The sequence below is a fragment of the Hakea prostrata genome, chromosome 9 (genome assembly GCF_041222555.1).
Source record: "Hakea prostrata isolate BN-2017 chromosome 9, UWA_Hpros_2, whole genome shotgun sequence".
NCBI classification, from domain to species: domain Eukaryota; kingdom Viridiplantae; phylum Streptophyta; class Magnoliopsida; order Proteales; family Proteaceae; genus Hakea; species Hakea prostrata.
In genome coordinates this window covers 26787609-26799321 of record NC_142608.1, presented here as the reverse complement: position 1 = coordinate 26799321, position 11713 = coordinate 26787609, and the positions used below count along the sequence as shown (strand labels likewise).

The 11713-nt window shown below is 37.8% G+C and overlaps 1 protein-coding gene across 3 annotated transcripts; it reads left to right on the top strand.

Moving 5' to 3' along the window:
• The first annotated feature begins 2815 nt into the window (after positions 1-2815).
• On the top strand, positions 2816-11472 carry LOC149005071 (phosphoenolpyruvate carboxylase 2). 3 transcript variants are annotated; one of them, XM_089167914.1, is made up of 12 exons: positions 2816-3021; positions 3317-3612; positions 4079-4470; positions 4633-4717; positions 5184-5406; positions 7866-7969; positions 8108-8195; positions 8961-9115; positions 9248-10246; positions 10331-10717; positions 10860-11181; positions 11299-11472. In XM_089167914.1, the coding sequence occupies exons 2-11, from the start codon at positions 3448-3450 to the stop codon at positions 11154-11156; spliced, it is 2895 nt and encodes a 964-aa protein (XP_089024040.1). In that variant the 5' UTR covers positions 2816-3021; positions 3317-3447; the 3' UTR covers positions 11157-11181; positions 11299-11472. The 3 variants fall into 3 exon arrangements, with proteins under 3 accessions (XP_089024040.1, XP_089024041.1, XP_089024039.1); XM_089167915.1 differs by lacking the exon at positions 11299-11472 and having other exon boundaries at positions 3401-3612; positions 10860-11282; XM_089167913.1 differs by lacking the exon at positions 11299-11472 and having other exon boundaries at positions 10860-11282.
• The last annotated feature ends 241 nt before the right edge of the window (positions 11473-11713 follow it).

Below are 11713 nucleotides of genomic sequence, written 5' to 3'. Positions count from 1 at the left end.
CTTGACATGTCTTTCATTGACAAAGCAATAGTAATCTTATCGAGATTTAAAGTATCTTTACCAAATAATGGTACAGTCACAATGTATCAAATAAAGGAGGTAGTGATACCAACAAGAACAGTTCCTTGTCCTCGTTGATCTTCACATCAAGAAACAACGATTTCATCAACGTCCTATTGGACTCTTCCAAGTATATCTCAAACTTCGCTCCCTCTAACAATTGAGCACAAAATAATTGTCTTAAGCACTCCTCCATAGCGTAGTATTGTCTAGCTGCCTTTTATAGCTATGGTCGTAATTGAGTGGGATCTGTGAGGTTAAGTGGCATGGAAGGGCAAGGTTAGGACAATGGGAGGCAGTGGATGTAGAGGTAGGTTAGTAAGCTAGCAGTTGAAAAGGAGACGTAAGGTAGTGGTTGCCATTATGATGGTGTGCTTTTTGCTTCAACAACTGAGTTGGCGCCTTTGTGGGTGTTTTGTCTTTGCCTTTGTGGCATGCTCTGTTGTCGTCCTTGAGGCGTGTGGTATGTAAGCCCTTGGGGTGTGTGGTATGTCAGCCCTTGAGGCGCGTTCTGTCATTGCCTTTGAGGCGTATTCTATATCCGCCCTTGTGGCGTGCTCTGTTTTCGCCCGTGAGGCGTGTGGTATGTAAGCCCTTGTGGCGTGGTTATGTCTGCGTCGGTGTCCGCCTTTGTGGTGTGTCTCCGCAGGCGGTGGTGGTGGTTATGTTTATCATACCTATTGTGCTTTTCTGGCTCTATGGTTGTCACAACCAGTATTTTGAGGGTTTATTGGGCTCGGCCCATCCCTTAGTTTTTGTTTTTTTTTCTCCCTTTTGTTCGGTGTTTGTGTCTGTGTTTTCTTTCAAGTATGAATGAAATGTTGAACTTTTGACCAAAAAAATAATACTAATGTTTGTAGAGCCAGTTGCCATCTTATGGGAAAAACTCTATTTGTGACATGTCACATGCGATGGAGTGAAATAACTGCCCCTTCAAAAGTGGAAATGTCACTCTATTGATGCCTCTGTGCACAATCATACTAGTCCTCGCATGGTCATACATGGAATTTTCTTAGGTACATCTCTTCCCCTTTTTTATGGTGAAATGTTGTTGGTGGAGGAGTATACCCTTCCTGAACACATGCGCCCAAAATGACTAACCCACCCTATAAGAAGTGAGCCTAACCACCTTATTAATGCTACCATGTTTTCTTCCGTCGGCCTCTGCATGCATAAGCTACATTCACCTATAAAGAACTAATGGTCAAAGTTTGGTCCTGAAGGCTCAATCCACCTTGGCCTAGCCTTAGCTTGCATAAGGCTTGAACTTGAGTTATCTTGGCATAGAGGGTGGTCAAGGTCCGGACTTTTGGTATAAGTTGGGTTTAGTCTTAGGTCTAGGCATTATTCTAAGCTCAGCAGGACCCTTCTTGACTGTGTTTTGTCTTCATGTTCTTTCCTCATTTTTCCATGTACTTCTTCGTCTTATTCTTCCAAACCTGGTTAGCCCAGGCATCTCCCTCCCCCACACTTCGGCTATCAAGGTTATATAGTTGGATTTTTTTAGGGCAAAACTTGGTCAAGGCCTAAGCCAAGCTAAGGGTACTCAATGTTGGGTTAGGGTTTGAAAAGAACAACCCAACCTAATATTGGTTTTATTTTCATAATTTTTATTAGGGAGAATTTTAGGGACACATCAAAATGGATATCAAAATGTTTAGACACCCCCAAGAATAGATCAAATTGGTAAAGACACTCCAAAACGTTTCTAAAATTTGCACTATGGTACACTCTATTAGTAAATTCCGTTAAGTCATGGTTAGATAATCTTATAGTTTTTAAATTGTCCTTAATATTGCATTTAACCCCTCATTACCTATATTTTGAAAAAATATCTTTGATATATTATATTTATTGGTTAAAATTACAAAACATTAAGACAATATTATAAAGTCACAAGACATTAAAGGCTGCGTTTGTTTGCAAAGGTGGGGTGGGAAAAAAAACATGTAGGTCCCATGTGTGGTGGGACGAGGGAGAAGGAAAGGAAAGGAAAGGAAATGGTTTTGTGGAAAAGTAATAGTAGTGGGTCTCACTTTTTACTTTTCCCAACTTTTCCACAAAGTCCCACAAAATATGTGGGGCTTTAAAATGACTTGGGGTGGGAAAGTTAGGCTGCCACATCACCAGACAATTTTTCTTGATTCAAGGAGACTTGTTTTTCACTTTCCCACCCCAAGCAACCAAACAATCTACTATTTTGGGATTTAAGGGAAAAGTTAAGAAATTTACACTTTTTTCAAGAATTTTCCCACCCGACCTTTATTCCAGCAAACAAACGACCTTTATTCCAGCAAACAAACGCAGCAGGATAATTTATTTATGAATTATAAGATTACTAACCATGACTTAACGGAATTTACTAACAGAATATAACAATTGTGCAAATTTAAGTGATATTTTGTAGTACTATTATCAATTTGGTATATTTTTAAGGCTTATGTGCTTTTGGCTTTTTATTTTGGAGCGTTTCGTAAATTTTTTCCCTTTTATTAAGCTGACGACGGTTGCAACCTGGTAGAAAATTTTTGGCATTTCTTTACACATCCTATGTACCTTTGTGTCTTTGACTAATATAAAATACAAATAAAAAATTATTTTTGCTTCATTTGTTCAATGGTATCTTTCGAAGTATATTCTTTTAAAAAACAGAAATTAGCTATAGTCCTTTTCTTTTGGGTAAGGGAAATTTGGCCAAAAAAAAAAAAAAAAAAAGGTAAGACAAATTAGTTATACTCACACCACAAGAAGTGAGAAGTTCCTCAGCTGGGGAGTGATGCACATACAGTGTGTAAGACGTCAAAAGAATTGCAACTTTAGAAGAAAAAAAATAATGGTGATTATTTTTTCTCTTTCTATATCTGAGTTGATAAATAGAGACACATAGCAGTGAGAGTTTCGATCACATCTCACCTCTGATCCTCGATTCGTCTTTTTCTTCTCAGGAAAGAAGATCAACAGGTATACTCACCCATTTATTTCTGTATCCACTTCACTGATCTTATACACTATTCATCCTCAAATCCCAGAAGCTTCATATCGGGATTGTTCTTCTTTCTTTGTTTTATTTTTTGAGCTACATTTACGCTAGATTTAATTGCCCTTATGCAACCAATTCGTTTTGGGTTTTTTTTCTTCCTTTTTTCCATCGCGTCAATCTACTTTTTCTTATTGTGGTCCTCATTTCTGTGGGTAATGGTGGATTGCTGATTTGAACCGTGATTCTTTTTGCCTTTTATTCTTTTGGGTTTGATAGGAACAAGCATCCCGTGCACCTTCGTAGCTCTTTCTCGTGAAGAACGGACGAAGAGGAGTTATATATTTTGCTTGATTTTTACAGAGAAGAAGTAGAATTGCAGAGAAAAGGAGAAACAGAGGAAAGCAGAGATGTCTCGAAACTTAGAGAAGCTAGCGTCGATCGATGCTCAGCTAAGGCTTTTGGTTCCGGCAAAGGTCTCTGAGGATGACAAGTTGGTCGAGTACGATGCGCTACTCTTGGATCGGTTTCTCGATATCCTGCAAGACTTACACGGGGAAGATCTCAGGGAAACGGTACGTAATTGATTTACTCCATCACCGAAAGCTTTGTTGATCGATTTAATTTTATTTTCATCTTTAAATTGAATCCCATTATGCGGAAGAACTAAAACAGATGATATTTTTGGATACCCCGTATCTGTCTATGATTCCATGCAGCTTTGCAATGTTTTCATTAGTTCCAACGCTTGTTTTGTCTTCCTGATGGGTATTTAACCATTTTCTAGATTCTGTTTGAGAATCAATTTTCTTTATATGTGATCCTCTTTTAAGTGGGCTGCTGTTCTTCTTAATCAACAACGGAGTGGTTAATCGGAAAGTTTTTCCGGTTTAATGCTTTTAATTTAACAACACCACCAATATGACTCGTCTTTGAGGCACTGCGTATGTATATTGAGAGGATACTGATGTGTAAATTTGTGATATTGGTTCTGATTTCTCGTGTGGGAAAATAATTAGTTTCTCGTTATTTGTTGTTTAGGTTCAAGCTTGTTATGAGCTTTCTGCAGAGTATGAAGGGAAGCATCAACCTAGCAAGCTGGAGGAGCTTGGAAATGTGTTGACAAGTCTGGACGTCGGGGATTCTATTGTTGTTGCTAAATCTTTCTCCCATATGCTTAACTTAGCCAACTTGGCTGAGGAAGTTCAGATTGCTTACAGAAGAAGGATCAAGCTTAAAAAAGGGGATTTTGCTGACGAGAACTCTGCAACTACCGAATCAGACATTGAGGAAACATTCAAAAAGCTTGTTGTTCAGATGAAGAAGTCTCCACAAGAAGTTTTTGATGCTTTGAAGAATCAAACTGTGGATCTGGTCTTTACCGCACATCCTACTCAATCAGTTCGTAGATCTTTGCTCCAGAAGCATGCAAGGTCTTGCATTGTCTAGTAGAATTTATTTTCTATCCTTACAAAAGAAGAGGAACAAAGAAGTCCTCTGGTCTATGGGATGCCAGTACCTTGCTTTAGTTCTTTCTAATGATATACTTTTTCTTCCTTTCTTTGTAATTATAGTTATGTCTTTCTCTTGTGCAGGATTCGCAATTGTCTGGCACAGTTATATGCCAAAGACATAACTCCTGATGATAAACAAGAACTTGACGAAGCTCTACAGAGAGAGGTAAAACATTAATCCTCCATACCAAGGTCTTTGCCTTAATTTCATCTCATACTAGTGCTTCCACTCCTGCTCTGAAATTAATTAAAATTTTATCGGCTTGAATGTCTGTTTTAACTTCTGAAGTTCCTTTATTCTTATTTTACATGCATTGGTTTTACTTTTGAGGTGATAAATGAAATTTGGAGGCTCGTTTTTTGTCACTGCATGCCAATTTAATGCCATATTACAACATTGTGAGAGGTAGCTATAAAAGAAATGCATTAGAAACAACTCTTTTCGTACCAATATTAAGTCTTGTAAGGTGATGGGAATCTGTGGATCTGATAATTTCCATTCATCCACGGAGCCATTTTCTGCATTTACGTATTTTTATTTGTTTAAAGTGATATTCATCCAAAAAAAGTTAGAGCAACCTTTTTTTATTATCGTGTTATAGAACTGGTTGCTTATTTTCGTGTGTTTGCAGATTCAAGCTGCATTCCGTACAGATGAAATCCGGAGGACTCCTCCAACTCCGCAAGATGAGATGAGGGCAGGAATGAGTTACTTTCATGAGACAATCTGGAAGGGTGTCCCAAAATTCTTACGGCGTGTTGACACAGCATTGAAGAACATTGGGATCAATGAACGTGTTCCTTATAATGCTCCTCTCATTAGGTTTTCTTCTTGGATGGGTGGGGATCGTGATGGTATGATCCTTTTCCTCATGAAATTCTATGATCATCTGATGCTCACTTTCTTTTTGGCACAAAGTTACATTTAAATGCTCTCTGCATTCAAAACATCTAGCCGGAATTTGTATTCTACAATTGAAATTGAACCCTATGTAAAGAGATTGGATCCTGGTATAGACGTGTTGAGGGGGTTGTGTCTTTTCAGTGGTATTTAAGTCATGAACTTTTAAAACATAAGATCATGTGGATCTTGAGTCATGTGACTCTTTCAGTGGCTGGAGAACAGGGGCATTTATTTACAATTTCCCCCCCCCCTTAATTTGTGCTTCCTCACTTTAGCCTCTTAAAGTAAGTCACATGACTTGCCCTTTGATTTTTAGACATCCAGAACGTGGAACTCGTTCATTAGATGCTAGACATGAAATGAAGTTCCTTGTCTTATGACACTATGGCTCTAATTGGTTAAAATATAATCTCTAATATGAAAAGTTGTTTGCCTTTTATCTCAAGAACATGTTATGACCATTTTCAGTTCTGAAGCAAATACTGATTGAAGTTTTGGTAATTCTTGCTAGCATCTTGCTTAAAATGATTCCAAAACCAATATAATCTAGTTATTTATAGTTTAGGATATGGTCAAGTTTCTGGAATATTAACTGGAATGTGCTTGCTTGGAATTTGATGAAGACACTGTTTTCTGCTAAAGACTTGATTCGTTAATCAAATAACTTTTAAAGGTCTAGATGAATTGGTTGGTTTTGGCACTGGGTAAAGAGAGGGTTCGAAGGTATGCTCCAGAAGGCAATTGGATGGTTCTGCTGGTGGTGGTACAGCTTGCTACCTGATAAATAGCTTCAGGATGCTATAAGAATGTAGTCTGTGAGGAGGCCAACTAAAAAGCTACATCTAGAGTTCATGGAACAGCCTACATTCCACAAGATGGCTTGGTTCTTTATCAAGCCAAATGGAGGAATGCAATTCCCAGTCAATAACTAGAGGATATTTATTTTACACTATTCATACACCCCTTCACACACCCCTTCACAGCCCCCTCCCCCTAGTGCCCTGTGGGGAAAAAGAACCCAAAAGCCCCCAAATAAGGAAGGAAAACCATTGGATGAATAGGGTACTCCTGTCAGCTTTGTTGGCCATTTCAATGGCATCAATTTCCATGCATTGCACCTCTCTCCATCAAAATCTTCACCATAAACTATTGTTTTTCTATGTATTTTTGTGCCTTTTTTTTTTTTTGTCAAGCATCAGTGAAACACAATAGTTATGCAGCATGTCCTATTTGTGCACTAAATTTGGCTGCCAGTAAATCTGCACTATGAAAGATATGGTTCCCAAGCATTGCAGAAGCCGCAGTCTCTGCAGATAAAACATGCTTCCAAAAGCTATGACATAAATGTGGAAAGTGGCAGGACTTTGATAGAGGGGGGGGGGAAGAAGAAATATATTTTTTTTGAATGATATATTGTGGTGGTTTATAGGAAATGGGAAAAAAAATTGGGGGGGGTTAATTTTTAAGAGGGGGGGGGTTTTTTTTTTTTGGGTTTTTTTTTTTTTTTTTTTTTTTGGGGTTTTTTTTTTTTCCCCCTTGTACTTTGATTTTATTACTACTTTATCCCCTGTACTTTTTAAAATTACTATTCCAACCTTTAACTTTGTCAACAATTACTAATGCCCCCCTACAGTTAAGCTCCATCAATTTACTGATGATGTGGCATCTATATATTTTTTCAAAATCCCAAAAATAACCCTGCAATTATCTTTTTACTTATTTGCTCTTTTTTCAAGTTATAATACTACCCTTAATAGGATAAAATTAATTTTAATTTCACTTTTCTTTTTTAAAAAGAAACCACCAAATAAAGGAAAGATGTGATTTTTTTTCTCTAAAAATAAATCACCAAATAAAGCAAAGATGTAATTAAATAGAAACTAAAATATTAAGAAATATCAAATTTAATTCAAAGCTGAAAATTGAAAATCACGTAATATATGCTTACCATTATGTATGTTACCAAATTTTCTATCAATTAGATCTTATATGCTAATTTGTTTGTAAAACTTCCATCATGGTGATTATGAAAAATTTAAGTGGAATGTGAAAGTTTCAACAATCATAAGTATGTGGTCCCACCAAATCCAAAACTAATTCTAAAATATAAGATTTTAAGGATATAATTGACATGCAATATAGTTTCTATAAATGAGGGTAATGCCATATTTTTTACTTCTTAATTTTAAGGACAAAATAGACATTCCATATTTGATGTTAACAACCACTTAACACCTTTAGAAGTGAGGGGGGCAATAGTAATTTCACAAAGAAGGGGGTTTGATTAGTAATAAAACCAAAGTATAAGGGGGCAATAGTAATTATCCCTTTTCTTTTTCATTGGTTAAAAATTGTGCTGATTCTATTCTTGTAGTGATTTAATAACATCAGTTATTTACAAATAATGTAGGAAACCCAAGGGTAACTCCTGAGGTGACAAGGGATGTATGCTTGCTAGCCAGAATGATGGCAGCTAACTTGTACTTTTCCCAGATTGAGGATCTAATGTTTGAGGTAGTCAAAAGACCCATTCCACACTGAATGTCTTTTTGATTTTTTTTTTGGGGAGTTCGGAGGTGATAAATAGTTTTTTTATTTTATTTTTTTTAAATTTATTATAATACTAATTACCTCTATTCTTTCTGCTCTTAGATGTCTATGTGGCGTTGCAGCGATGAGCTTCGTGCCCGCGCAGATGAACTACACAGGACCTCAAGAAAAGATGCAAAGCACTATATAGGTATACATTTTGTGGTTCTATTGTGTTCCTTTTGTTTTGTTCAAAGAACTTTAACCTAAAATATGAAATGCTAAAAATGATCGGAACCTGGTTAAAATAGATGGGTGCTTTTTTGTGTTTCATAATATTTCAAAAACTAATACTTATTCATCGGAGATGGAAAACTAAATTAAGAACCTGTTAATGATATTGTAAGCGGTGTTGTCTGTCCACGGTGCTAAGATAATTGAATGTTAGAATTACCTAGAATCTTCCTGCTAACTTGATGGACCACTTTTTCTTTTTTGTCCCTTATATGATCTGTTCTCCTGTCCTGAAGGAAGCACTTTGGCTCCGTTTTGCTGAAACCATAGTGAAGGAAAGGGAATTGAACTAAAATATAAATGATATGGAAACTGTTCTATTCAATGTCATCAAAGATAATGGAATGAACTCACAGTCTTACCGAATGCAGTTGTTAAATATTACTTCATCATACAAACAATTTACATGGATTTGAATATATAAAATATAAAAGGCTAAAAAACCATAAAAATGTCTGTTTACAATATTTCGTTATTTATTTTTTATTATGTTACTCAACCATGGTTAAAATTTTCCAGCTTTCTTATTTAACTTCAAATTTTCATTTATTGGCATATAGACAATTTACATGGATTTCTTATTTAACTTGCTTCTTTTTCTTCTACTTCTAACAGTATCATTCATCAGAAATTTTATTGTTTTACGAGGAAATAATGGATCTAAAATTATCTTTGGATGCAGAGTTTTGGAAGCAGATTCCTCCTAGTGAGCCCTATCGTGTTATTCTTGGAGATGTGAGGGATAAGTTGTATCATACTCGTGAGCGGTCTCGTCAGTTATTATCCAGTGGAATCTCTGAAATTCCTGAGGAAGCAACTTACACTAATGTTGAGCAGGTCCTATCCTATACATCTTTTAACTTATATATGTTTCTTTGAACATGTAGTGTAAGTTAAAACATGTTTTTTGTTGCTTGGTTTCCTTTTTGGGTAGATTCAGTGCTTGATTGGATAATGCTATTTCTGCAGTTCTTAGAGCCTCTTGAGCTCTGCTACAGATCACTCTGTGCTTGTGGTGATCGGCCAATAGCTGATGGAAGCCTTCTGGATTTTTTGCGTCAAGTTTCTACATTTGGGCTTTCACTTGTTAGACTTGATATTAGGCAAGAGTCAGACAGGCATACTGATGTCATAGATGCAATCACTAGGCACCTGGAAATTGGGTCCTACCGAGAGTGGTCTGAAGAAAAACGCCAGGAATGGTTGCTATCTGAACTGAATGGCAAGCGCCCCCTGTTTGGACCAGATCTTCCGCAAACTGAAGAAATTGCAGATGTATTAGATACCCTCCATGTTTTAGCAGATCTGCCTTCAGACAACTTTGGGGCTTACATCATCTCAATGGCAACGGCACCATCAGATGTGCTTGCTGTTGAGCTCCTACAGCGTGAATGTCATGTGAAGCATCCATTAAGGGTTGTCCCATTGTTTGAGAAGCTTGCAGATCTTGAGGCTGCTCCTGCTGCTGTGGCTCGTCTCTTCTCAATAGATTGGTATAGGAACAGAATTAACGGGAAGCAAGAAGTCATGATTGGATACTCAGATTCTGGGAAGGATGCTGGACGTCTCTCAGCAGCTTGGCAGCTGTACAAGGCTCAGGAGGAGCTTATAAAGGTGGCTAAGCAATATGGAGTGAAGCTGACAATGTTTCATGGCCGAGGTGGGACGGTTGGAAGAGGAGGTGGTCCAACTCATCTTGCCATTTTGTCACAACCACCGGACACAATTCATGGGTCACTTCGAGTCACAGTGCAAGGCGAAGTAATTGAACAGTCCTTCGGTGAAGAACACCTGTGTTTTAGAACTCTTCAGCGTTTCACAGCTGCAACACTTGAGCATGGAATGCATCCTCCTGTCTCACCAAAGCCAGAATGGCGTGCTCTCATGGATGAGATGGCTGTTGTGGCTACGAAGGAATATCGTTCAATTGTATTCCAGGAGCCCCGATTTGTAGAATACTTCCGCCTTGTATGTGTTCACTCAATGTCTTGCATCTAGCATTGGTGGATTTATTGCAACTAAGAAGCAATTCTAAAATATTCTTTATTGCAGGCAACACCAGAACTTGAATATGGTCGGATGAACATCGGTAGCCGTCCATCAAAAAGAAAACCTAGTGGGGGCATTGAGTCACTCCGTGCAATCCCATGGATCTTTGCATGGACCCAAACAAGATTTCATCTGCCAGTGTGGCTTGGGTTTGGTGCAGCTTTCAAGCAGGCTATACAGAAAGACATCAAGAATCTTCACATGCTTCAGGAGATGTACAACGAGTGGCCTTTCTTCAGAGTCACAATCAACTTGCTTGAAATGGTTTTTGCCAAGGGAGACCCAGGTATTGCTGCCTTGTATGATAAACTCTTAGTCTCAGAAGACTTGTGGTCATTTGGAGAGCGATTGAGAGCAAATTATGAAGAAACCAAGAACCTCCTTCTCCAGGTGAAATATGATCCATTCTTCTACCAATTTAAAATCATCTTCTACTGGATTAGAAATTATCGGTAACTGAAAACAAACCCCCCCTCCCCCCCCCAAAAAAAAAAAAAAAAAAACCGCATTTTCTTTTTCTCTAATTCTGTAGGTTGCTGGACACAAGGATCTTCTTGAAGGGGATCCATACTTGAAGCAGCGACTGTGTCTTCGGGATTCATATATTACAACCTTGAACGTTTGCCAAGCATACACACTAAAGCGGATCCGTGATCCCAACTATCATTGTACAGTGAGACCCCACCTGTCAAAGGAGATCACGGAATCAAGTAAGCCAGCTGCGGAGCTGGTGAAGCTGAACCCAACAAGCGAGTATGCTCCTGGCCTGGAAGACACCCTCATCTTGACCATGAAGGGTATTGCTGCAGGAATGCAGAACACTGGTTGAAACAATGGTTTTCTTGTTCCCGCAGGTTTATTTCTGTCAAAGCACTTACTTTACAATAAAATTGCTCCGGAGAAATGCTTTGCATATATATATTATGGATCATGAGAGCTGGTTACTGTTTGACTTTGGGTACTGGTTACAGGCATGCATCGTTTCTGTCCAATTGCTGAAACTCAAAATCTGCCCAAAGTCATCATCATCCATGTTAGCAATTAAGTTGTAACCATGCCCTGATCTGCCGCTAAAAGAATGGTGTGAAAAATCGGATTATATATATATATATATATATACTAGCAAACTTACACACGTGCAAATGCACGTGACCATGTATGAAGGATTAAGAAAGTGAGATCTCTGAAATTATTTTATGAGATATCTCGATATGCAATAAAATAAAGACAAATGCAAGAGAAGCGATAATTTTTTAGGGAGAATGGTATGCATCCCAGTTAAAGGAAAGATAAAGCCTTGCCTTCTATGATCTCTAAATTGATTTATAACTGAATATTAGGAACATCATTTTCAAATTCAATATCCTAGTTGAGACCTGGGGATAA

What these genes read in the sequence shown, in the direction of transcription:
- LOC149005071 (XM_089167914.1), top strand. Translation starts at nt 3,448, where the DNA reads ATGTCTCGAAACTTAGAGAAGCTAGCGTCGATCGATGCTCAGCTAAGG. An exon ending in GGGAAGATCTCAGGGAAACG is followed by an intron (nt 3,613 to 4,078) that starts GTACGTAATTGA and finishes TTTGTTGTTTAG; the next exon opens with GTTCAAGCTTGTTATGAGCT. An exon ending in CTTACACTAATGTTGAGCAG is followed by an intron (nt 9,116 to 9,247) that starts GTCCTATCCTAT and finishes CTATTTCTGCAG; the next exon opens with TTCTTAGAGCCTCTTGAGCT.